The sequence below is a fragment of the Clinocottus analis genome, unplaced genomic scaffold, assembly GCF_023055335.1.
Source record: "Clinocottus analis isolate CAN_PGR_092001 unplaced genomic scaffold, fCliAna1.0.p SCAF_4, whole genome shotgun sequence".
Classification (NCBI taxonomy): domain Eukaryota; kingdom Metazoa; phylum Chordata; class Actinopteri; order Perciformes; family Cottidae; genus Clinocottus; species Clinocottus analis.
In genome coordinates, this window is record NW_027176153.1 from 12039124 (window position 1) to 12066750 (window position 27627).

General features: G+C 41.9%; 1 protein-coding gene across 1 annotated transcript; it reads left to right on the forward strand.

Annotated features, from left to right (window-relative positions):
* On the forward strand, nucleotides 1–27148 carry mgll (monoglyceride lipase). Its single transcript, XM_068598418.1, has 7 exons — nucleotides 1–313; nucleotides 12441–12547; nucleotides 16422–16558; nucleotides 23076–23186; nucleotides 23649–23738; nucleotides 25715–25930; nucleotides 26794–27148. Exons 1-7 carry the CDS (start codon nucleotides 75–77, stop codon nucleotides 26923–26925), a joined length of 1032 nt encoding a protein of 343 aa, XP_068454519.1. The 5' UTR covers nucleotides 1–74; the 3' UTR covers nucleotides 26926–27148.
* Nucleotides 27149–27627: the final 479 nt, after the last annotated feature.

A 27627-nucleotide genomic window follows, 5' to 3' on the forward strand; every position in this document is an offset into this window, starting at 1 on the left:
ATTACACCCGAGATATCGTAACCCGCCAACCGTCTCCTCTCGGATTCGTGTTGACAAAACGCGCACAATAAGCAATGAACGCCGCAACCGCCGCCACCTGCCTGCTCGTCGCCGGCTTCGGCTGCTATCTGTACGGCAGCGACGTCTTCTCAACGCTGCTCCGTGTCTCTCTTGCAGACACCTCCATGCCCGAGCCGGGAGCTGCTGCGCGGCGGAGCCCGCAGGGAGTTCCCTACGCAAACCTGCAGCACATCGTCAACGCCGACGGACAGCACCTGTTCTGCCGCTACTGGGAGCCCGCCGCCCCGCCAAGGTCAGTGGAGAACGGGAGAGAAGGGTTACGTGTGAGATATGGAGTGTGTGCCTGCCACAAGAGGTGTCTTTATTTTAAATGTGTGTGAAGAAATGATTATCCTCAGTTGTGAGGAAAGTGCTTCTGATCACATGGTCACTTTCAGTCCGGGAGTCACGTGAGCGCTTCAACTTCCTGCATAGGAGTTTGTCTTTAGTGTGTGTGTGTGTGTGTGTGTGTGTGTGTGTGTGTGTGTGTGTGTGTGTGTGTAGTCCAGGACCTGCTGTTTAAAAGTTGGGTACTCTCTACACCTGCCTGGCCAGAGTAGAAGCATGTCTGAAAGTGTCTCACCACCACCACCACCAACAACAACAACAACTGTATGAATCCACACTCATCCATGATAATTTGTTTTGTTTGGAGGATTCGTCTTCATCCACCCACAACCAGGAGTCATGATCAGCTCTGTGACTGGTCAACGCCTCTCCCCTCCTCTCCCATAGTGCGTCACAGTACAATTCAAAACCTTTAAACGCGTTGTTTTAAACATTTACTCATGATTGAATCTTCACATGGGTTACATTAGGAGGAGAAGCACTGGCTGAAAAGAAGCTGTGATGAGCTGTAATCCAGTAACTCAACAGTAGTAAACATGCATGTAGGCATTCGGTCCATGTTTATACAATTCTCACGTCTTTTATGTAGATCTAGTGAAAAGTTCTGCTTTAATACTGATATATGCAACACAAAACATCCCGCAGTCAAAAGGAAACGTGACGGTAGTGAGATAAAGTAAAATAAAATAAATTCAACCTGTTGTAAATCTGGATAGTTGAGTCTCATTCTGTGACCCAAGCTTGTTAAAAAAACAATATTATAATTATGTTAATCTCTTCATGGTGGTGAATGCCAGATGCACCAGTGACTCACACTGGGTCATGACCCCATTTTTAAAGAAAATTAGAAACAGTGGTACTGGTAAACAAACATTTCCGCTGGTTGGAGATCCTCTTTACACTCAACTATAGTCGAAAGGACAACGGAATTAAAGCTTTCAGCTAAAAAAAAACAACTTATTTCAGTTACTATGGGTCAGTTAGACTCACAAAATCAAACCAGCACACAAGGAAACAGATAAACAACAGTATGGGCTGTCCTAGCACGAGGAAACTTTCCAAGCATGAGGAAAATGCTAACTAGAAAATTTTACAAGAAATTTTTAAAGGTGTGGTTACTACTGCCGTAAGACGTCGCAATAGAAAGCTTTTGTTTATGACACTGTCTCTCCTCCAAAAGACTTCAGTTGGTTTGTGTGTTTAACTGATTGGCTCATATGGAGCACCTGTGTGTTCTCGTCGTCATGGTGACCAAGGACTGAGTGAGAGCCAGCAGACTGATTGGAGGGAGACTGGACTGTGGATTTAAGGAAATAAACCACTGAACGTACTGAAATAACAGGAATAAGAGTAGAAGTAGTCATAGTAGTATTCATAGTATTAACAGTAGTCATATTAATAGCTAGGGGGAGAAAGGGGAGAGAGAGAGAGAGAGAGAGAGAGAGAGAGAGAGAGTTCTAGCAGTAGTGGTAGTTGTATGATTATCAGTAGTTCTAATTGTCAAAATATTAGCAGCAGTAGTCACAGTATTAGTAAGAGCATTAATTATTTAGAGAAGTCATTTGTGTTTGTGTGTCTGAAATGTCTGTGTGTCTGATAGTTAAGTGTGGCTCAAGCCACACTTAACTATCAAACGACAACATCTGCATTCTCATACCCACAAACCCTTGTGTTTCAAGGTTGCTACTTGTAGTTGATTAGAATAGTATTCTCAACCTTATTAATAAACAGCTTTATAGTTAGTTTGCAAAAGGCCTGCGATGCTGACTCATAGGGCATTCTGGTGTCTGAAAGAGTGTAAATCGGAATGTTGTCTCTTAGTCAAAAATACATCAAACATTACAGCGAGATGATTAATGGGTCCAGTTGCTGAAAAAAAAAAAACACCCACACACTTGGTGCTAGTGTCTGCTGGTGGAGGCCCCCTTTGCTGTGAAGTCTCTCGGCCGCCGCCCGAGCACAAGGCAAAACACAGATGTCACACTGTGCATGCAGCACAGAAGGAAGGAAAGGGATGTGACAGAGACACCCGCAAAACATCTGGAGTCAAGACATTGCTGATCTCTCTCACACACGAGGCTCACATGTCTCAGTGGAGCAGTGACTCATTAACTGACACTTGTGTCTGTGCCTCGAATGCATAATTGCTCCATAAACCGCGGCTCATAGTTTACAACAGCGTGTGTTTTGATTCGGCCGTTATCTGTGTTTATTCTGTATTTGTGCATGCGGATGCGTTTATATACCTGTGTGCAGATATTTGTGAACGTGAAAAGCAAATGTTGGATTTAGTTTTTGTGGTTGGATTGAGCTTCTCTGTCTGATGCAGGTGCACGCCGGCAGCTCTTGTTACAATTTATATGTACTTGATATTGCTCAGGCAGTGGGACAAACATTTGACCTCATAAGGGCCCAGAATGCATCTGAGGACTGAGACCATACTGGGGTCCTAAAACCGATTCCCACACTTCCCCGTAAACAGAAAATCTACTCCCTACTCATCATTTCAAGCTTGTCAACAACCTACTCCAGCTGCCAAAAGCCTCAATAAACCAAATATGACATTTGATTGGCATACCACAACAGCTTTACTCTCTGTCAAATTAGTTTCTTTTCTTTTTTTTTTAAGTAGAAAGCTAAATCACCGCAGGCTTAAAATAGCTGCAGATGCCTCTATGTTGTAACCGTTTCCAGGCTGAGGCTCTGGATGGCTTATGTAACAGCGTTCTCATGGAGGCTGGTTAGTGACCATGCTAACGGTGCATGCGATCATGTGGCAGGGAGCAGGAGGAGAGCTTGTGTGTCAGTCATGAGGAGTTTATCGCTCATAGCTGATTATAGCACTAACTTTGTGGTCGTTTCACATGAAAGTAGTCCAATAACAAAAAGGCGTTAAAAGCTGCATCTAGACTCTCACAGGACATTTCAATTCTTCACTGAAGCCCAGGCTAATTAGATCCTTTTAGCTGAGCTAGCAGCTGTGTGTGGTGGGCTTATTGCACTTTTTACAAGCTGACAAAACAGAAGCTGTTCAGTAAAGTCACGCCCCCATCATTACCCCAAACTGTTTATTGGTCTGAATATGCCGTCGCCAGCATTTATCAGAGTGTAATAGTTTGTAGCTCGAAGGGTGAATCAGTCTCTCGTGAACACTAATCTCTGAACTGCTGAGCCAGTGTCACCAAACGGAGACCCTCCAGCCGTGAAGAAGGGATGCTCTGATACGCACCTTCTGCGCTCTGATGTTTCTCTCTGGTCTGGATGGATGCAGCCTCCGGACTCAGAGCGACCCACTCACTGCAGCACTCAGATCCTTTAATTGAACACAACGTGACACTGCATGTCAGAGCCCAATTTATGAAATCCCTGCAGACGCAGCTTAGCCAGAAGCTTAGAGCATTATATGAAAAATAAGTGGCTATGACCATTGGCATGAAAGGGAAATAGGAATTTGAAGTTCTCAATATACACGGTGGATGTTTTATTAAAGCTACATCTTGAACATGCTGTACTTCACAGAAGGATGGATACATAGTTTAATGTCAGCCGCAGTAGCAGCTGCAGTGATATGCTTTGACGATCAAAGGAATCACTAGATAAGAGATTTGACAGTTTATTAAAATGGCAGCCAAACGACTCCAACTCATGATAAAATGTTTTATAGTGACGCATGATTTCTTTTTTAAATGAACATTTTTGCATGATAACGTTAACAACTGTAAGTTCTGATAATATAATTTTGTAGGCAGCAAGACATCTGGTTCGGGGGAACTCAAAAACAAGCCAAAACAGGGCTGCAACTCACAATCATTTCCATTTAATAATCCCAGAAAAATTTAAAAATGTACTTCCTAAAACACTTTGTCTTTACATTGCTTGTTCTGTTCAAAACCTAAATATTTGTAGTTTACTATCACATCAAGTGGAGGAGAACAACCCAAATGCCAGAGGGGTTTGATGGCTTTGGTTGAGTGTTACGTTACTCTTCGGTTACAAATGTTGGAGCAACAAAATGTGGAGAGATTAGAAGAGGAGCTAGTTTTTATTTTTGCTTGTTTGCTCTTCTCAGGATTTTAGCATCCATCTGGCCGTCGGCCAGCCACCCTGGTCTATTTCAGAAAGCCTCAGTTGAATAGTTTAATTGTTATATGGATTTGTTAATCAATAAATCTGCTGCTGGTGGACCAAAAAGCTTTTAAACATGCGCTGCTGGTCACTTATATGTCTTTTGAATAACGTAGAGCTGGTCATGAGACATGCAGCCAGTAGATGGTTCAATGAGAGAGCATTGTAGTAACAGCTGCTGGTGGATCACAAACACATCACTCTTTGCTCTTAGCACTTACAAGACTTTTTAGGATGAATATTGACTCGAGGACAGTAGTGACTTCAACAGAGGGCCCCATGTGACCTTAGCCTCTTACATTGAGTGCGAAGAACCTCAGCATAACTGTCCCAATATTGATTTTTATATTTACACTCACTTGCTGTGCAGCTCAAGTCTTAAATGTGTTTCTTTTCATCTCCTTTTATCCCTTTACAAAGTTTCATGTTTGGACTTAATTGTTTAAATTGTGAAATTGTTCAGAGGAATACTTTTTTTTGGTCTATACTGTTTTTAAATGTTATACATGTGCAATAATACCTATCAGAAGTCAATTCACATGAAAAATAAATCCTTCAAGTTTTCACATGCGTGTATGAGCATGAAACAGGCAAATAATTTGCGTGAATTAACTCTTTCTTTCTCAGGAAGAAACGACAAACCTTTCTGGTATTGGCTTTTTTTTCAGTCTGTGATGTTGCCAACATGCTTCATGTGCTGTAGGTATTATATGAAACATAGATAATTGTCTGAAAGGTACAGCAAGAAAATCTCCAAATATGGAGATTTATGGAGAATATGCAATACTGTTTTGACATTTTTCTTCTTGGGATGAGCTTGAGATGGGGGTGAAAGATCAATAGATCCCGAAAAGCCTATTTGCTATAAGTACCAGGAAGTAGGTGAAAGGTGGAGGGGAGGGGCATCAACAATGATTGACAGATCTTCCAGTAGACGTCCAACTGAGGCTTTGAACTCTCATGGAGACCAGCATACCAGGTATACATGCGCTGCACCAGTTTTTTTCACATTACTAAAATACGACACACACACACGCGCACACAATTTGTGTAATAGGTCAAGCTGTTATTGATGTTTTCGCTGATGATATTCCACTTTGTGTTTGTTGGACCGTTTTATTTCCCTGCTGCTCTCTGTCCCTGTTACGCTTGTCAGTGGAGGATACTTTACGAAGATAAAAGCTCTTTAATGGTTCTCTTCGCATGTGCGCTTGGGGGCATATACAAAGAAGTGGATAAAATTTTATTGCCCCTTGTATTACCATAAAATTCATTGAGTAAGTACCAGCTGTGATTGTTTACTGTGATTTTATCTGAAAAGGAAACAGAAAAAGTCAATTTTTCATCGCACTGTTGCTCTTATTCAAAGTAACTTAATGATTGTATTGATACCATAATAGTATGTGAGAATTACTTAGTCAGTTACATTACAAGCAACCGCCATAACATAATCTAACACATGAATGGTACAAATGTGTAAATAATGTGTAATAAGTGCTCTTTGCAATTATGAGGATTTCCGTAAATTACATTTTGAATATTACATGTGAAAGTGGAATGTTGTAACAAAACGTACTGTTATGATAAGAAACATACAATTACATAAAAAGAGAGCAGTTTGTGCAAAAATGCAAAACAGCAAAAATGAAACTGTAGGAATACAGCTTGAACAAGAAGTGACACAATGAGCGTGTCAGTGGTAATGTTTGTATTTCATTGAAGCCGTGTTCGTGTATGAATGGAACGTAGAAAGTACATTTAGAATGTTCTTTTTTTTCAATCTAATTCTATTTCGATCTGTGCATGCATATAGTTTGAGTGTAATTTGTCTCTCCGCATAGGAGAGTGTGCTGTGAGCTTGTGTCGACGTGCAACTTTCAGGAGCACTCAGTTCTTCTCGTTTATTTGCAGCATCTGTTAACTTCATACAAACCTCCACAAAGCAGAAGTTTTAATCCACGAGGTAGAAATCTGCTCTGCATGACCCCTACAAGGACTTCCTTCCTCACTTCCTCTGACATTTAGTTTCCTATCAACTGTTCCACAATGATTGCATGTTAAAACAGTGACTCTTGAGTGTTAATGTCTTTTTTCGCACCACAATTTAAATAACACTCCTGAGTTCTACTGATTCAAGGTCTGCAAGTTGTATTTTTTACTTTTAACGGCCACCAGCTTCAAAGGTCATGTTCTCGGGCCAAAAACACATTATTACTATTTTTAAAAAAGCCTGTATCAATTCAAGCATTTTTTTCTTTACTGCTTTTCGGAGATCGATCCCGTCTGAGCCCTTTGTGGTTACCATATGCTCTCAGCCCAATTCTGTACTCTGCAAAGATGAAAGTGGAACATTTTCACTGGTGTAAACTTTCCTTCTGTGGATGTCTGCTGTCTGTCGGACTTAATTTCTCCTCATCACACAGCAATTTCCTCAGTGTCTCTCTGCTACGTTACTTTTTATGTGCAGTGTACACACAAACACACACACAAATACACACTTTTCTTTCCACACCGGTTTGTCACACTTTGTTCCTCTCTCAGCCTCCCTGTCATTTTCCACTTGTCACATTGTTCTTTCTGTCATATCCATTTTGTTTTTCTCCAAGTGCATCAGGTCTCACTGTCACCTGGGACGACACGGCTTTTCACAACATCTGAAGGTGTCCTAACCACTATTGAAAGTTCTTGAATTCAGCAGAGCACAGATACAATGCAACTGCTACCCACAAGGCTACTTGGTGAACAACCGTAACCGACAAGAAAACCATTAATATGCCTGCCGGCTGGAGGACATACTAGTGCGAGGCAGATTCTAAAATGCTTTGTCATTTTAAAGCCGCTGTGACCTGGCCTCTAATTAAATAGAATCTGTTTGAAGTACAGTCCTTGTACCTGGAATAATCTTCACTCAGTTTAAATTTGGCAGGCTGGTCGTGCGGTTTTGTTTACTTTAGATTTATAGTCTTAAAAAAGTTTCTAAATTAGTTGTTTCACAAGCTGCTGATGACGTTCTGTTTCAGTCTGCCTCACATTTATCTCGTTCTCCTTTGCCTCAATATTTCTACACCCACACCCACACACACACACACACCCCTATAACTGCACGTCCGTTAATAGCACTGATGTGGTGACCCACCCACATACATGATGCACACATGTACACACACATACACACTCATGCTGTACGTCACTTCCTTTGGGCAGCGATTAAAAGGAAGCTCAGGAATGTGTGGTTGTCCCACACTCACACTGAGATTAGAGTAAGGATACAAACACACACACACACAGACACACACACAAACACCATTGAGTTCTGAGCAGTCTAAGTCTATTAATCGTCTTAACGTGCCAATGTTCGGTCGATCTGTCTCGTCCTCTGGATCCTGTCCAGTCTGGTCAGGTAGATGTCAAAACCTTTTATTTAACTAGACAGTCTGTTTGTATAAGGGCACATCAGCAAAATCAAATTAGACACATTCACATGGTGGTGCTTTTACCACCGTGCACAACACCAGGACCCTGAAACTGAAGCATCCAAATGGAATGCAGCCTTTGTTCATTTTATTACTTGCATGTTAAAATGTCAGAAAGGTCGTTCTTCTGTACGTGGTAACACAGTCCCGATGCAGCTGCCCTCCTTCCGTGTCGACGGATGTCAATGTTCATGACACGTATCCCGATGATTTATGATGCAGCTTGCTGGACTTGTGGGAACATCGTTGCTGTGGCACCAGAGCAAAATATCTCAAAATATCTCTGTTTCAGATGCCAGTATGATTTTGGAAAGTGAATGAAAGTATAGAAGATAATTTGATTATTGAACTTCTCGCTGCTGGTTAAGGACTTAACAATTGGTCGGCCCCCTTGCAGGAATAGAGCAGAATGAACTGAACAGTGCGACGTGTTTATCGAAAAAACTATTCACACTTTGTGTAAAAACAAAACATTTAGATATTTGAAGTACATTTTAGACTGATTGTGTTGTGGAAAATAATGGAAAAGTCATAGAATCGCCTACCAGGGCGACATGAGAAACCTTGCAGGGATTCTGCCTCAGTGAGCATGAGCCGCATGCCTAACATGCTTGTTCTCTTTTCGTGTAAAACTCAGAGTCGAAGGTGCAGAATGTTGCATTCAAGCACAAGTTGGGAGGTTTGTGAGTTCCCAAATAATCTTGGAGTAGCCAGTCAGCATTGCATTAAGGGGATTAGGCCCTTGTCTTTGTTTTGGGTCTGTGGTTGTTTTGAGGAGTTCTGAGTAGAGCCAGAGGGGGGACCAAACTCTCTCTTTGAGTGTTTTAATAAGGCTGGTTATCCACCATGTTGTTCCAGCAACTGAAGCTGGTGTGGGAGACAAGCGGGTCTCCAGTTCCCATGAGAGAGAGAGAGAGAGAGAGAGAGAGAGAGAGAGAGAGAGAGAGAGAGAGAGAGAGAGAGAGAGAGAGAGGTGAAGAGAGGTAGTGAGAAAGAAAAATGAAAAGCCTCTTTTCTTGTTAAGAATAATCATCCAGGTGAAAGTGGCCCTACTGATTATTAGTAATGCGTACACTTACAAAAAGATTCACTTCTAAACATTATTGTCGTGAAGCTATTGGTCTATTAATTAGCCAACCTAATATGACAACTAATATGTTTTTAGATCAGTTGTTTATTTTTTGTTTGGGTTTGGACTGTTGGTTGGACAAAGCACAATGGCAAAACATGGCTATGGGAACTTCTTTTAGGTGAATAATCGGTTGTTTAAAAGAGTCATTGAAATAATCATGAGTTACATACCTTAATAAAAAACATCCCTGTACACTAATATACAGACGAAGATCCTTTAAAGAAGTTGGACGGAAATATCTGTCCGCCATTGGACATTTCCATGTCCGGCCGCCACTTATTTGTGATTGGTCAATGCTAGTTTGTCTTCAGAAGGAAGTTTGCTTTAGCCTCATAAAAACAAGGGCCATATTCTCAAAACACCCAGGGTCTAAAAGGAGCTCCTTAAAGTATACTTTAAGACTAAAACATAGACACCATTTTTTGTGTAAGATTTGAAACACATTTCCCACCTTCTTAGCTGCCATGTTGACTGGTCTTTTCTGAAAGACTTAAAACCGCGCAGTGTGTTATGCATCCCTCCACCCTGGTGGAAGAAGGCTTCAGGTTGATGGAGTTTAAATGAAGGAGTATAATGTCATAGCCTATTGAAGTAACACTTGTCCCAAGCGAATGCTTCCTGAGCCTTACCAGACACCGTTATGCAAAGTGCAAATAGGCTGAGCCAACATACTCATGATGGCTGAATGATGTCACTTGTCTGCTGATGCCTGTATGTAAGTGAATGCAGACGTCTGTTAAGATACGATCTTTGAATTTGATTAAATCCTTTGAAACATTACAGGCTGTTGACTGCCCCCAGACGCATGGCCTTTATTCAATTTTGCATTTCCTCTTTCTGGGCGACTCGGAAAGAAAGAGTGACGAGAGGAAGCGAAGATGGAGAACAAAGTGAGAGGAATGAAGTGAGCGAGGTTATCAGGCACAGCAGCGAGGTATTGCAGTGCGTTATTCACTGTACAATCGCCATAACAATGAACTCAGATTAGCCCCATTAATCCCCCGCTGCCCCACGGCATGTGTGTTACAGAACATTGTGCCTATACAAGGACACTCATTCACACACACACACATACAGTACATACGCACACACTTGCTCCGAGCCAACAAGTGCAGAGGAAGTTTCTGAGCCCGAGGCGATGGCTTTTCCAAAAGGAGGGAAGGAGCAGCGGGTGAAATCAGAGCGATTCGCTAATGAAGCCTGATGAACAGATACTCTCATTCTCCTCTTGCACCCGCCTCCCTCCCTCTTTCACTCACTTTCTCCTTCCCTTCACTTGCTTCCCTTTCTCTCTGCCGCTGAATACATTTGGGCTAATTGTCTGCTGCTGATTGAAGCTCTCACAGGCTTCTCAGCTGTGCTGCCGTTCAGAGAAAGAACACTGCAGCGTTTCAGTGCTGCTCTGCTGCTTAATATGCACTGATAGAAGAAGACAACATAAATAACATTAATTAAAAATAACCCGGTGCCACAGCCGCTGCATTAATTAGCAAAAGGTATCTCTTTCTGAGAAAACATGGAGTTAAACCAGCATTTTCTTATAAGGACACACACATGCATATAACCTTGAGTTTCATTTACTACATTTCTTATTTTGTTATATATTTGTACCTCTCTAGACTGTTGGTCCTGCCACAACATGTGAGTTGTGTCTTTGCTTTCTAACAATCATGATTACAAATTAAAATCCATCGTCTATAGCGGGATGAAAACATTAGGTCACAATGTAGTCGTGGAACTGTATCTGGTATTGATGAACCTGGAGAAGACACAATATATGACGTTCAAAATATGAAATAATGTTAAACCTGCAATATTTTTTATTTTGTGAAAACAAATTGTGAACACATCGACCCTTTTTAGGTTGGCATGGCGACCTCGTTCAGTTGCTCATTTACACATCCAGCAGATACAGTAATTCACTTTGTGTGATGTTGTTCACTCCATTCATCGCGTATAGTTGTGCTTTTGCTCTCTGCTGAGGGGACATTTCTGTCTCTTTAGCTGTTAAATGCTCCACTATGTTCGCTCCCTGCGTTGGCTGGCTGTTTGGTGCTGAGCAGGTCGTGTACGATAAGATTTGAGAGGTTTTTCTCGGAGAAAAGCTGCCGACTACGGTTGAAAACAACACTGTCAGGACAGAGAGACTCAATAAAAACAGTACACTGTTTTTACTCACTATTCTCTGTAGGTCCATCACTATGAGCGACACCTTTCACTTCCTTTTGTTATTTGGTACATTATCATAAAAAACATGAATTTGGTCGCCACTTAAAAGATCAACATCTGTTTCTTGTTACTGCTGAAACTCCAAAAACCTCTTTAAAAGCCAGCGTTGTTTTGTTTTGACAAAACAAAACAAGTTTGCCTCGGAGGTAAAGTGACTGTTAATTTAATTTTAATTGAAACATCTGCAAATGTCCAAAACACAAAAACAATATGTCTCCATGAGAGAAGCAAAACAGACACATCAGAAAACACAACCCCCCCAAATTCTCAAACAATGTTATTTATGTGAGAAAGGAAATTCCAGTGCAATTTACGGCTGGAAATATAATGTCCTCATCAACTTCATGGCTCTGCCTCATACCAGCTGGAAACCTTTCGACATTTGATCTGAAGTGTTTATTTCCATGGAGCCTCATTGCGGGAACACATCATAAATCTTTTTTCACACACTTGGTCGGAAGCAAAGCCACTGAAGTTGCTGTACTGAAGAAACATTTCCACACAGGCTCCATTTTACTGAACGTTTGAATGGATACTCTCAGAAAGCCAACCTTTAGTTTCCAAGAAAAGTGAGCAGGAACGTCTCAGCTGTTGTTTTTTTGTGTTTTACTGGATTCCTTCCGTGTTTGTTTTGAGTGAGGAAGGAAGGGGTGTGTTGATGGCAAATAGACGGACAGATGGATGATAGCTGCTATCTCTGGAAACATTCTCATCTTTCCTCTACCATCTCTGTCTCTCGCACACATAGGTAACGCAACGACGTTCAGAGATCAATCCATAATTTCACCTGAGAAAACATTCACACGCAAAACCCCGCACCGGCCTGTCAGTGAGGGGTTTCATTGCGTCAGATTGTTTGTATGTCTTCCTTCCGTCTACATTTGCTTCTTCATCCATCTCACATCCCTCTTTCCTTCTTCAGCCTTTTTCATTAAAGCCCCCTGCTGTTGGATAGACATCTTCAAGGCTTACCTCGACTGTACCAGTGGGATGAATCGAGGAAGGAAACGCAAACATATCGTTTGTTGGTCTCTGTGAACATGTGACTGAACTCTTTGTGCTCCTCTCCTCAGGGCTCTGGTGTTTATCATCCACGGGGCCGGAGAACACTGTGGGCCGTATGATGAGATCGCACAGAAACTGAAGGAACTGTCCCTGCTGGTGTTCGCGCACGACCACGGTGAGTCAGGAACACGGCATGACATTGGTCCGCTCACACCTACACTCACGATTGCCTTTGTGTTCGTATAGTTCAAACTCAGAAGAGTACGCATGGTTTTCTCCCTCGCTGTCTGATTCCGAGCCCTTATGAATTGTTGAGTGAACGAAGCCCGAGTGGGAAAATTAATTAGGCTCGTTGGCACATTGTTCCACGGTTCTGACGCGATGCGTGTTGCTTGTAATGCGCTGTCGAGGAAAGCTTCACACGCTGGTGGGGTTTGAAGTGTGGATGAAACACTACCCCTCGGCACTGGACGAACTGGTTCTGAGCCCAGACAACAGTCACAGAGTAACTGGTGTTCAGGCACCTTCTCAAGGCCAGATTGAATGACCGTAAACAGATCTCTGTTCAGCATCTTGTTCAGGCAGAACAAAGATCTCGATGAAAAACACCACGGTAATCTATTATACACGAACGCCAAGGGATATGCCATAGTGGGAAACTGGAAAAAAAAAAGCCTTAGTTGCACTTTGTATATAATTAGATAATGAAAGCCACCATGTTCACCTCAGTCAGTGAACATGGTGAACATTGCATCCCACCTGCATCTCATTGCAAAGGATTACCGTGGCTGAGCACAGGCTCCCTGAGCCGTATGACTCAGGTTGCATGAGGCATGTTTTTCTATGAGTATATCTAACAAATCCTTTCCCAAACTAAACTGTTCACTTTAAACAGAAAATGTGAAATGGGTTCTGAGAGAATGATTTAATAGAAAACACAAAAATACACACACATGCATAGATGTTTTTAGCTTCATAGGAAACAGTCATTAGCTAATGCCAATCTCCTCTCTGATACATTCGTTCAACCAGGTGCTCTTACAGACAAGGCTGTGTGGTGTCACCGGTCTTAGATTCAGCAGGAATGTGTGAAAAGAGCAGCATGTGTGTTCAGTCAACTCACCCACAGACTAACGGGAGAGACAGAGAGATAGAGGGTGAGAATCCAAAGACGTAAAGTCCCAGCTGTAAATGCGGAAATATTTGCAGAGGCAGACTTCACAATACAGAGCTGGCAGAGACGATAAGAAAAAGAGGGATGAGGATGACTGAGGCGGCTCGCACAGGAGCAGTTTGTTCAGTGGCTCAGAGTAAAATGTCACACCGTTAAATGGAAAATACTGAACTGGAACGAGTCCCCGTAGACACTGGTTTTCCATCTATCTATCTCACACACACACACACACACACACACACACACACACACACACACACACACACACACACACACACACACACAAACACACACACTGCCTCGGGGCAGCCCCTGATAGAGTTCAGTAGTTGAGATCTTTCGCTTCTTCTTCCTTTTTCACATCTCTCTCTCTCTCTCTCTCTCTCTCTCTCTCTCTCTCTCTCTCTCTCTCTCTCTCTCTTTCTCTCTCTCTAATTATTTCTAATTATAGGACTTTTGGGGTCCTTTTATCCCCTTGCAGCGAGCACAGACTGGAGGATTGTTCCATCTGTCACATATTTACCAGATGACAACCTACAAATAGGGCATGTGACAGCAACATACACTAAAGCGATGTTTGACATAAAAAACGCGTTCCACATAAAATGTTGATGCATATCACTTGACTCGTACCGACGCTTCATGTGGAAGCAGCGGGGAAATATTCATAATGGATTGTTTGTTTGGTGACGCTGCAAATCCTGTTTGTCCTCCCATTGCGTCGTTGGACAATGTTGGAATTGTGACAGTTAATTAGATCAGCGCTGGCAATGTTTCTTCATCCATCAGTCCGTGCAAAGATTTTTTTTCTTTTAAAAAAATAAATAAATAATGCATTTACTTTGAGTTTGATTGAGTTTATTCTAATCATAAAAAAGGTAAAAGACGTGACATTGCACACGCCATAAGACCATCCTCATTCGTACAAGTGTATTCAGTCAGCACAAAATTTTGCTTTGTTTTTTAAGAATCTCATCCATAAAAAAAAAACACATTTTCTCAGCATATACATTCTACAAGGCTGTTTTAGTCTGTTGTGATTCATTATCTGTTTGGACTCCATTCGCAGGTTTCCACAGGAAAGAGTTACATTAATAAACACGTATATCTGCTTACAGCTACATTATAGTGAGTTAGAAACCAGACTGCTAAATAGAGGGCATATTTCTATTGTATATTATTATTGAAGTCACCTTGGGCTAAAAAGACAACTTTGTGATATTTTACAGACCAAAAAAATCTATTGCGACAATAATGATTAGTTGCTGCCCACATTCTGCTAAACCCAATTGATCTGAAGATGAGTTGACGAGCTTTTTATTATGATCAACTCTGTGATTAATAACTTATGACCAAGAATATCTGAAAGAACAAACATTTGTTGTGACACTTCCAGGCGTGCAGCAGTGGACGTCACAGTGTTTGATGTGTGTGTGTGTGTGTGTGTGTGTGTGTGTGTGTGTGTGTGTGTGTGTGTGTGTGTGACTTGTCTGAGTTTGCTCATGCGTGAATATCTGTATGCTCGAGAGCAACAACAAAAGATGTGGCTCCGGCAGAGTGTGAGGTCATTGATCTCATGTGGGAGGGGTTGCAGCGTGCATCGATCTGGAGTCGGCAGCGCTTCGCCGCCCCTCTCCGCAGCCGTGATTGATTGGACATTGATTGGCACGCTGTGACGATGGCTTCAGTATTGACGAGGGAGAAAAAAAAAAGAAACATGTCGCGCGAAGACATCTTCGTATAGATGAGGCACACACACACAGTTTATAAATACACACGCACACACACGTAGGATTGCAGCTGCTTCACGCAACAGCATGAAGGTGTGAGCTGCACATGTTGTGAATGTTTAGGAAGCTTGGTGATGGTACTGGTTCAATGGTTGCCATGGCAACCCACCGCACCTCTCAACCCGCTGCTACGGAAAGCTCAGGGAGACGACACGCAATCTATGTGTGCACAGACATACATATTCATGTTAATTTCCTCCTCGCCATCTGTCAGTCACATATCCTCTCCCCTGTCTTTGTCTCCTCTCGTCCTCTCACCTCCTCCACTTCCGCCTTGCCTCCATCTTCTCTCAACTTCACTTTTCATTTGTCTTTTCTCTCAGCTTGTGTTTTCTTTTCACTTCCTCACTCTTCTTCTCCTTCTTCCTCTCATCACCCTGTTCTCTTCCTTGCACCCCTTTTCGTCATGTATCCTATTTCTTCTTCTTCTTCTTCTTCTTCTTCTTCTTCTTCTTCTTCTTCTTCTTCTTCTTCTTCGTCTTACCCTAATCCAGGGGTACATGCACCTTGACTTTATTTGCTCGTTCCTTTCTTTGCACTTGACCCGGACAAGTGAGAAGCTGATCGTACAGCTCTGATACGACATTGCAGTGTCATGAAAAACAAATAGCACACAAGGCTGCATTGCCATAAGTCTAATTTACAAAATAACCATACAAGGATCCTGAGAACGGTTCTTCCTCATGATTCTCCTCACAATCTGTTATTTCTCTTTTGTCTTTCAGTAACAAACACATTGAAAACGTCATTTCTATTCATTACAAGTGAAGCTGAAAATCCCAGCTTGTCGGGTAGAAATACAGTCAGAGAAGACATATTTATGTGTAAATGACTTGCGCTGCTGTTCATAACCTAGATCATTGAATAATGAATTTACAAGCAGAATGTCAATAAATACAGAGACAAACTATTTTGACATTTAAAAAAAGAAGTGTTGCTGCCGCTAGAAGCATATCAGTGTTTCATGATGTTTAATATGGGAAATAGGTTGTTTAAGTCGAACTGGGGTTCAAACTTAGTTGAAAGCGTCTCATCCTTCTCTTATATTCCCAGTTCATTGCTTTCTCCCTTTATTTCCCACACAGTCGGCCATGGCCAGAGTGAAGGAGATCGGATGAACGTCAAAGACTTCCAGGTCTTCGTCAGAGACTCCCTGCAGCACGTTGACCTGATGAAGTCCCGCCACCCAGACCTGCCCGTCTTCATCGTGGGCCACTCCATGGTAGGACACTCCTCCGTGTCGCTTTATGCTGTTGATTACAGATCAGGCTGTGGGTCTTTCTGCGGCTTTCGCTTTATTTTGTATTTCAAGTGACAGCTCTGAGGATTGTGAAACTCTCACCGTCTTCAAAGTTCGTTGCTCCGTTTTTTTTGTTTTTTTTTGTGAAATGGCATAACAGTGTTCCAGAGCTCTTGGTACAGTGTGTGCAGAGGGACAGCTGTGTGAAGTTGACAGGCAAGCCCTGTTCAAGCGCGGGAAAGAAGAACACTGAGATCAGTGAAAACGTGACACTGAAATAAAAAGAAAAGGTACACGCTCTTCTATCAGTATGATGTGGTCTTATGTCCCAAAATAGTCACACACAAAAAACACAGACAGCGTAGTATTCTGCATGCAACCTCACAGAATAACAGGGTGTTTTAATACTATTCATTTCAGTGAAATACTTAACACTATGCATAACACCATGCATTTTATTGATACTTCATTTGGGTTGCCTCCTCCGACTACCACTTACATTATGTCTGTTATGTGATGATGTAACTTCACCTTCCACCTGCAGAGAATGGTTTGATACGTTGCCTTACCTTTCACACAGTGACACAGATTGCTCTCAGCCAGCAGCAGCTGCAGTTACAGGTTCAGTGACCAGCTCAAGGGCAATGTGGGTGTGTTTGTGTAACGTACAAAAGACAGGAATCCAGAAACATAGATGGTGTCCATGTGACGAAATGTGTCGGTGACGGTTTCACCTTCATCATCAATTCCATGCTCCAATAAGTATTGAAATATGGTCAAAACAGCAGTATGTGTTCAAATGGTTTCTATTGAAAAAATATTTCTTCAGTAAGGGTTATTTATTTTTATATTTTTTGTTATTTTTCAATGGATCGATTGAATATTTTGTTTCGTCTTACATTTTGAAGCAGGACGATCATATCTAATCTGCAGTCAGCAGTTGGTTGCTTTAGCTTAACTTGAAGACTGGAAACAGCAAGACAACAACAACAAAATCCACCTCCCAGCACCTCTGAAGCACATGTTGATTACAGAGACGTAGAAGTGCGGGTGGGCAGATTGTGTCACCTTCACACAGCGGACGGCAAGCAGTTTCCAGTCTTTGTGCTAAGCTAAGCTAACAGGCTGCTGGCTGTAGCCGTATATATATATTTCATGTGCCGAAATGAGAGTGGTACCAAAACGCAGGAAGCTTATTATTACCCAAAATGTTGAACTCTTGCTTGAAAATCTTTCCCACAGCCCAAATAATTACTTGGGATTAGTAGGTAATTGTTGTGTGCATACTGTTTTTTCACGTTTTATCATGCACAAAAAAGTTGCAAATGCAAAAACCAAGTTTGATATATTATTAACCTTCCAATGGAGTTCAATTTAGGGAGTTAAAATTGTGTTGAATTCAAAAGAACACACTTAATTCTGACTGTGTAATATCCACACAGCGACATGCAGGAGCAAACCAGAATTCTCATTGAGAAAAATTACATCATGCCTGGACACAAAACGCATCAAGGCCGGCCAGGGAACTATTTTTAATCATTTAGTTCATTCAGTTTCTGGCAGAGCTGCCGTCAACACCACAGCCTCTCATTGTTTTGCTCAGTGACCCACTAGCGCTCACTGCAGCTAACAGAACACAAACGTTATTGATGAGCGACAATAAATGATTACTGTCAGTGTTTGGAGGTCCCGTCAATTTGCACTCCTTTGAACTCATTTTGTGTCGGATGAGCAAGCCGCTCCGATTCTCATGTTTTCATGCATGCAGCTTCATCTGGGGAGTGATAGCTCACGTTGTGTAAGGAAGACGTCGACTTCACTGACACAGCACATGAAACAAGAGCCTCTTTGAACAGACAGCCGTCAGCACTACCTTTGTAAGTCAGAAACATTTCAGGCCCAACACAAATACCGTATAGTTTTTAGTCTTTAAGCTCACAGCTGGCAGACTCTTTTCACGCAGGGAACACAGAGTATAAATGCAATCCATTACAGAACGAATCTGTAATGAGACGCATGGCGCCTTGTTATCTCACAGCTCGGCTGTGATTCAGCAGGCTTGTTAGAGTCATCAGGGGAAAAAAAAGTTGTTTTTTTTTACAGAGGGTATGACAAGCTTTGAGGAAAACAAATGTCAATGTTGTAAAATAATAAATACATTTTCGAGGCATTGAACTTTTATCTTCAAGTTAATCCAGTTCAGTAACCCTGTCTAATAAGCATCATTTATAAAGCTTTCTATGTAGTGTGTCTTTCTAAGTACTTTATAAATGCTTTAGCTCATTGAGGAACAGGGCCTTTCCCCTTAGTATAACACAAGCTGTGTCTTTATACAGTTGCTTGATCTTTTTATTTATCTGGAGGACCCCCTCCATGGGCTGTTCAATCACGTACCTGTTCGGGAGCGTCTGGAATGAGATGAGTTTCTTAACTGCTCGTCATTCCCCGCAGGACTTTATGCTCGTACAATCATAAGAAAGATGAAGATATTTTTCTCAAAAAAAAAACAACATAAAAAATGTTTAGTTCACCCAATGATTTTTGCATAAAAACCATCTCCGTAAGAAGTAGTTTTCCAAGCCAAGGACTGTTGTTAAATTTTAACATTGGAGTGGAAGAACCCTTTTATAATGACTCGCTAACGCTTTTAGTTGCAGACCTTATGGCTTAAAGTGAGAAATCAATTCCAATAATGACTGTTGAATTAATGGCTATTAGAGCGTGAGAAACCCATTGGGGGGGATAACGGATTGACCACATTGTTTCATGAGGCACAGCATCTTTTTTTCATGTTAGAAAAGTCTTTCTAACATGATTTCTGGATTCAGACAATCCAATGTTCCTCTCTTCTTTTTTACTACTCAAATATTGAGTTTTATTGTTTTTCACGTTGTCTTCTTCTTAAGACACAGCTTCTCCTTATTAATGAGGTTGTATTCAAGGCCATCGGTTGGGCTTTTTCAAAAGTTTTAAACAACACTTCATTTGATTCCTGAGTCTATTTTTACAACCCTTTTATGGCTTGTGCTTTGACGAGCGGCAGCACTGTATTTACACAAAGGCCGATGCTACATTCGAAACAATATGAGGTCGTGGGAGCCCAGACACAAATAGTTTTGTGTAAATTAAACCGTGGTATGCCAGATGGAGGCTTAGAGTGTGTTTAGACATCAGGGTCTGTAAATATTAAGGCAGAGTCGGCCAAAGTCATGGTACAACCTCCCTCCTTTCTTCTTTTTCTCCTCCCCTCATCCCTCTTTTCGCTGTGTTCTTTCCTTCCTTCTGTCCATACCTCCATCTGCGTCATTTCATCAGACGTTTTTACTGTGCTGTCATGTAAGCCAGTCCACCTGTACCATCACCCACCTTCATTTCATGTCTCTTTCCACTGAAATTGTTGTGCCTTTATTTTATTTTCTCATTTCCTTTTTTTGTGTTTTATTAAACTGTTTTTTCATGTTTTATCCTTCCTGCCCTTCATTTCTCATATTGTTTTTTTCCTTTACTTGGAAACAAATAAAATCTAGACTTTGGGAAGCCCAACCCAAATCCCATATTGTGTTGCTATGTTTTTCCAGGCCTCATTTCCCAGCTTCCCAGCGGTGTGGCTCCTCATCCTGTTTCTATTAGTGTGTTCCTCGGCTCCTCTGCTTGTATGAATCTTTGTTTAACCGGACCAGGATGACGCAAAGACTTCAAGACCATGGGAACACCCTGTGGATTCTACAGCATGTGCAGCGACGCCGCTCCAAAGATAACATCCTGAGGGGAGCGCGGAGCAGTTAGCAGAGCCCAACCATGTAGAGTCAGTGAAGAAAGATCCCCCACTTCTCACAAATCAACGGCACTGCCGGGAGTAGTTTTTTTATTTAAAAACACTGAGCAGTCTAGATTCCTGATGGAAATGGAAACAAACACATACTGTCATAAGTGGTGAAAGATTCAAGTTTCTTGAGCATTTTGTTATGTTTAGCCAGGCGTACAGCTGGCCGGTGTTGGTCCGTTGGTCAGCCCACCCCTTTTGGTCCAGAGAGAAACGTCTCAACGACTACTTGATGGATTAGCATGAAATTCTGTGCAGAGCTCTGTAATACCAGAGATACTTTTCATCTGCATTCATTGTCAGCAGGTCAGAGTTTCCACAAATGTGGTGAAATACATCAGCATCTGCATGTATATTGTACTCTTCTAGCACCATAATCAGATCAGAACATTAAAAAACCGATGGACAAGTGCCTTATGGTATTGTTTACAGATCATTTTTCAGTAATTTAAACATGAACATAAACTTTTAGTCTTAAAACTAAGTAAAAATTATTTTCTAACTGAAGTAATAATCCCAGTGTATTAATTTAAAAGCTTGTAAGCTCATTAAGAATTGGTTAATTAGTTAATTTTTCAGAGAAGAATCCCAGTTTTCATAAAACATCTAAACATGAACAAAAATGTGAACTGACTCAAAATGACAAAGTGAATTACAATTTTCTAGAATCTGTGTCTGATCGACCAGAATGACAATTTCACAGTTTTTTTTCCAGCATCTTATTTGTTGGAGCAGTTTGTTGGTGTTGTATCAGCTCTTTGGGAATTCTGACAAACTCTTTCAGCGCTGGCTCATTCTCACTCTTTTCTCATTTTTCTTCTCCATTAGTATTTCTGGCTGAAGCTCCGTTCTCCTGCTTCCTTAGTGCCAGAGTTTTATGTAATGGTTGGTCATTGTTCAGGGCCTTTTACGGTCTTTCTGTTCAGCTTGTTAAGCCCTCCATCTCTCGTTCAGCTTCCTCTGACGCAAAACCATCTTCACTTTTATGTTTTGTATTTTGCCTTTCTTTTACTTTGTCCATATGTCCTGTTTATCACTGTTTACTTTTTACTGAATAGTTTGATCTTGATCTGAAGTCAAATCTAAATCACTGGACTTTTTTATGGAGCAAAACTGCTGTTTCACAAACAGGCTTCTTCGCTTCTAAATGTTAGACTGTAATGTGAGCTACTGCGACATTTGGCAGTTCTACTCCACCCACTGTCAGCAGACAGACCAACAATACAAGTATTCATCCTCTCAACCAAAGTTCAGAGAGAAAGTGGAAGAAAGCCTCTAATCAGCTTCTTAAAGGGCTTCTCTGTCCCAATCCTCTCTCTCTCTCTCTTCTCTATCTCCCTCTCCCTCTTATCATTCATCCATATACAAATGTACCTCTCTCTATCATTGGAGCCAACTGGACAACATGTACAGTATGTGGTATTTACACACACATGGATATTTCAGTGTGTGTGTGTGTGTGTGTGTGTGTGTGTGTGTGTGTGTGTGTGTGTGTGTGTGTGTGTGTGTGTGTGTGTAAAGTAGGAGAAAATAGTATGGAGCTAGCCAGGCTTTTATCGTGTGTGTTGTCTGTGTAGGTATATGCAGTGATTGACTGTGCACTTGTTCGAAAGTGAGATTTCCTGGTGGGAAATGTTTTGTCTTTTGGTGCCTGTTTCGTGAAGTGAGCCTGTCATTGGCCCCAGCCTGATGAATATTCATACAAGTGACAAAGAACGTTTGCATAAACAAAGTTGAAGCCAATTAGTCTCCAGAAAGAGAGAGTGAGGGAGAAAGAGACAGATTCACCCATGCAGAATCACTATACTCATGTGAGTGTGTGTCTGTCTGTCTGCACCCTCGCACACACTTGCACGTGTTGCATATTAAAGAGAAACCACGACCAATTGATTTGAATCTCGGCCGCCACAGCGCTGTTATTTACCATGGCCCCTACATCACAGGATCTACATCACAATGTAAAATGTCAGCATGGGGGCCAAGGTGCGGCCTCGAGCTGCTGCTCGCCGCTAGCTCGCTTCAGAGTGCACGTTGTGTGGTGGAGAGCAACGGCAACAAAAGAGCAGGGTGGAAATGCCTGTCTGAACAAAAGACAGATTGTTTTATGTTCGTCTTGACTCTAAGGAGTTTTCCAGCGCGACAGGACCTTTCGCCCACTTTGCTAAGATACTCCCTGTCTTGTCTTACGGCCTGAAGAAGGAGACTTTCCCTCATTGAAGCATGCTCTTTCATTTATTTCTAACTTCTCGAGTTACTTTTATTTGCTTTTATCTTGCCCGTGTTTCATTTTTAAACAAACATATTGTTCCATTTCATTCCTTTCAAGATGCTCCTTCCGTGTGTCTGTAATACTGTAAGACTAGCTTAACGAATACCAGACAGCTTTGTTTGAGTATTAACCTATTGCAATGAACATGCAGCCAATCAAAGTGCTGAGATCAGGTCACGTGACAGACACGAATGGACAGCAAACAGCTTGTGACATGATCGATCTTGAGCTTTACACTACTTTGTTTATAGCGCACGGCATAGATTGCATTAATTACTTAAGACACGTAGGTTTTTGTAGTAATTTGTATAAATAATTTTAATTTTTTTGTATATATATATTTAAAAAATAAATTGAATTCCCAGGTAATTTATCAAAATATGCATTCGGTGCTTTTTCATACTCAGGGCGGTGCGATCTCCATCCTGACGGCCTGCGAGAGGCCCAGCGACTTTGCCGGAGTGGTTCTGATAGCTCCGATGGTCCAGATGAACCCAGAATCAGCCACGCCGTTCAAGGTACCGCACAATCGCTCGTCCACTCTTCTAATGCTCTTCACCTTTGCTCTCGTTTCCTCGGCTCTTTCCTTCATAATTGAGACGCTCTCTCTTCAGTCAGGTACTAAAGTACTCAAGTACTAGTTTACCCAGGAGTCCTACGTCTTACTCCACTGAGCACTGCTGTGGGGGATTACTATGATACTTCATTTAATTATGTGCGTTTCTAAGGCGAGAATCAGTGGAAGTGCCTCTTGAGCCGCATTAGTTGTCTCTTTCTGAATCTCACAGATGCAAGAAAGAGGCCAAAGACAGACAGACAGTGCACGCTCAAAATGTCCATCACTGTATGTCTTTGTAACACTCGTCTGATGGCGAGAAAAACAACAATAGAGAGAGATAGAAACATCCATCAGGGAGGTGTTGATGTGTAAAAAATAAACTGGAATGCTCTGTGTGTTTTCTTTTCCGCCGTTTTTGCAGGTTTTTGTGGCGAAGGTCCTTAACCACATGGTGCCGAGCCTCACTCTCGGCTCCATTGATTCCAAGTATATCTCGCGGGACGCGAAGCAGGTGAGAGACATATGTTGGTGTGCGTCTGGGTGGGAGAGTTGTGTTGTTATCTGTAATTGAAGTATCGAGGAAGGGTGTCGCGGAAAATAGTTTAACCCGGTCTCAAGGGAGGAACATTTGCGTATGTGTTTTGTGTGTACAAGTGTGACATCATGCACCAACTCCATCTGACAGTCCCATGAGGAATGGCCAACCTACAATACATCATTTGAATTCTTTCCGTCTTATCTTGTGTGTGTGTGTGTGTGTGTGTGTGTGTGTGTGTGTGCGTGTGCGTGTGTGTGTGTGTGTGCGGGTGGCATTGTTATGTGTAATTATAAAAACAGGTGCATGTCCTGTGTGTTAGCATGTAATAATTATTGGAAGCCTGTAGCCCCCAAAAGAATTCAGTTTGACAACTTCTCTCGTTCTCGTAATTCTTTTTCTCAATCACAGGTAAAGTAATAAGCGCTGCAGCTGCATAAGCAGTGACTAGAACAACCAACACGCACATTGGTAAAAGAACAACTGCCCCTTCAACGGAAGTGGGGCCTTTCATACACAGCTTATCGTCACAGGTTCATCTCACATCGTCCTAACATCTGATTCGCTCTATCCTGCCAGGAGGAGGAGAATCCCATATTCTCATCTTTTTCTCACAGACACGGACGTTCAATGTGCCAATCTGTTTCCTTAATGTCAATACTGATAAACCGGTGTGAGTGTTGGGGAGTGCAGGCGTGTGACTATTTTCCCTTGAAAACCGGACATTTCAGAGACAAAATCAACTGCAGCTGCACATTGTTTGCTGACCTCGCTAACCTAACCTAAACTTCACCAGACATGAATTCCAAAAGCATCTACAGAAATGTAGAATTTATATTATCATGTGTCACCTGCAGGACAAGGAGATATTATTGCTTGTGTGTACTTTTGTCTACATTTGGTTGTGTGTATATGTTGATTAAACCATAGAGGAGACACGTAACCACAACAGCAACCGTTTGGGTAACACTGGGAAGCTTGCATGAGCAGCTCAATGCACAACAATTCTGTCAAAAGGACGTTGGAGATATCTGCAGCTATTAGAGTAGTCAAAACAGAACTACAGATATCTGCGATGTCCGTTAGGGGCGTGACGAGTCGAGTGTCACTTTCAGGGAAGTCACTGCGGCTTACAGATATCTCTGACTGTTGTTTTGACTCATCAGAATGAGATATCTCGATGACGTTGTTGACATCTGTAATGTGACTCCCGAAGAGTCAAACTTAGGCCGTATCCTGCTACGATTATATTTACACAAGTAATTGTTTTTACATTCTTTCTTGTATATCCATGTACAAGCTTTAATATGCATACTTAAGGATATATATATATATATATATATATATATATACATATATTCACTTTCACAGTCAGTGTTTCTGAGCGTCAGCGACTGCTGAACAGGTTGTGTTTTGTCACATCTCAGCTTACAGTCATTCATTATTCAAAGAAGCAGCGCATGTGAGAAGCTGCTTCTGTTAGAGTGGGCCATCAACAGTGTTTACATACCAGATTAATATAAATGTGTGCGTGTGTGTGTGGGGGTGTGTGTGTGTGTGTGTGTGTGTGTGTGTGTGTGTGTGTGTGTGTGTGTGTGTGTGTGACTGTGTGGACCTTATAGAAGTATTTATGTTTAATGGAAGAAAAACAGAGTTCGTCGTCTGCTCCTCAAATCTGATTTAATCTAAAGTAGCGCATCACATCTACGTTCTGTGTCTCTTTCTTCCTCTGACTCTTATTTTCCTTTCCATAAAAGCCACCCATCTTACTTCAATTTGCCAGCATTCAAGGTTTTTCCCTGGAGTCTCCTTATTTTCATGGTCCTGTTTTCTCCCACGGAGGCACTTATTCTCCTGACTTTCGTCCATATTTGGATTAAACCACACAGTTTATAAAGCTTGTTAAACATAGATGCTTAATACGAAGCTTTCTTGTCTCTCGGTCCTGTCAGGTGGAGTCGTATGACACTGATGAGCTAAACTTCCACGGTGGCATGCGGGTGTCGTTCGGCATTCAGCTGATGGGGGCGGCAGCACGCATCGAGAAGGAGATCCCGTCCATCAGCTGGCCCTTCCTGCTCCTGCACGGCGATGAGGACAAGCTCTGCGACATCAGAGGTTCCCAGATGATGTATGAGAATGCTCCAAGCTCAGACAAGAAATTGAAGGTGAGGAGTGGGCTGCTTACGGAACATTTTATGGAAATGATTACGTTTTTTTCAGTAGGACTGCCTGGTTTAATACGGTCAAAGAACATGAACTGATCAACACAAACTTGTACCCAGCAGTTTAATTTTGTAATAATGATGTATCACTCAACTGCCTTTTGACATTTTAAAAAGGACACTTGTATTAGCTGTAGAGGAGGTTGCTACAATGAAATGAATATGAAAGAAAAACGTTACTGTTTTTATGACTGATACAGAAAGTAAAACTTCAAGTTGAGTAGAAATGTTAACTGATGCCTTCAATGCATTAAAACCAAGTTCAGTACATTCAGCTATTGGGATAAAGGTGGATTCATAATCTAAGTTGAGCTGGCATTATATGTTTGTCGATGGAAGTAAAAAAAGAAGAAGAAAAAAAGTGCATCGTTGAATGAAGCCTTTCAGCTTAAACTTTTACTCACACAGCTGGCTGACTGTATCAGGGCGCGTTCACTGACAGACACACTGGAAGCTTTTTTAACTATTTTTTCCTCATTTGCAGAAGAATGTGTCTTTATGAAGAAGGAAGTTCACATATTTTTAGTAAAAACACACAAAAAATAAAGCTGAAGTGTGAGAAAAGAGAGCAGAGAGGTCCCGCTCACTTCTTATCTTTGTGGATGTTCTAATGACTTAAGTGGTGTTCATGAGGTGCAGAGACGGCTTTCTCACATATTAAAAGCCTGAACAATTAGGAGAGGAAATTGTTTTTTCACAGAAAATCATTTGTTTATTTACCTTCATAGTATTTCTCTGAAGGTACGTGGTCATTCTTTCTCAACTCAATCATAAACCCATTTTAAACATCCCTCGCTCCTGTTCAGGTCTTCGAGGGAGCCTATCACGCCCTTCACCACGAGATCCCGGAGGTGGCCGAGTCCGTGCTGAAGGATGTGACCAGCTGGATAACAGAGCGCCTCCCCGGGCCGACATCGCCCGAGCAGAAAAGCTCTTAGACTCGTGACTTTGACCATCATGGGAGCGCTCCAAGGGATCTGCCAACCCCGTCCCAAGAGGCCTGATCACTTTCAGTCAGGCATAACAATACTACTACACTCTCTAGTCTGGGTAATATATTTGGGCCTATTTGCTTTATTTTTTATGTATAAAAAGAGTACTGACTTCATCGATCCTCTGGGATCAAACTGTACAAAACTAAATATATCAACCTCAAACCAAGTCACTCTGATTTAAATTGGATGAATGGGTTCAGAAACCACTTCTTATTGCAGGTCAATTTCCCTGTAAGGATTTGATCAGGGATGTGTCTCGTTGTATTTCAGTCAGCGCGCTTATTTGGCAACCATGTGATCATCTCCATTGGACCTGACCGGGGCGCAGCTAGAGTTAATTAAAGTTTAAGCTCCAATGTGCTGGGGTTCAAAGTGCAATAAGGAAGTTTCCTCCACATTCATGCACACAAGTGAGATCTTCTTAGGAAGCAATGACATGCCTGATGTAGTACATTAGTAATGTGAAGAGGCACACTTCCCCTTTGCTTATCCCTGTTGAGGCGGGTCAGAGGTCAGCATCAGCAGGAGGACAGCACCTCTACAGCTGCTGTAGTTCAGCAGGGTGAATGCTCAATAGCTCGGCCTTCACTTAGCTTCACTGTCTTCGCAGTGTCAGCAGTGCATGAGTAACATACAACATTAGTG

Excerpts from the sequence above, each read along its gene's own strand:
- mgll (XM_068598418.1), top strand. The coding sequence starts at position 75 with ATGAACGCCGCAACCGCCGCCACCTGCCTGCTCGTCGCCGGCTTCGGC. Across the intron at positions 314-12,440 it reads GAGCCCGCCGCCCCGCCAAG|GGCTCTGGTGTTTATCATCC; the intron begins GTCAGTGGAGAA and ends TCCTCTCCTCAG. Across the intron at positions 23,739-25,714 it reads TCTCGCGGGACGCGAAGCAG|GTGGAGTCGTATGACACTGA; the intron begins GTGAGAGACATA and ends CGGTCCTGTCAG.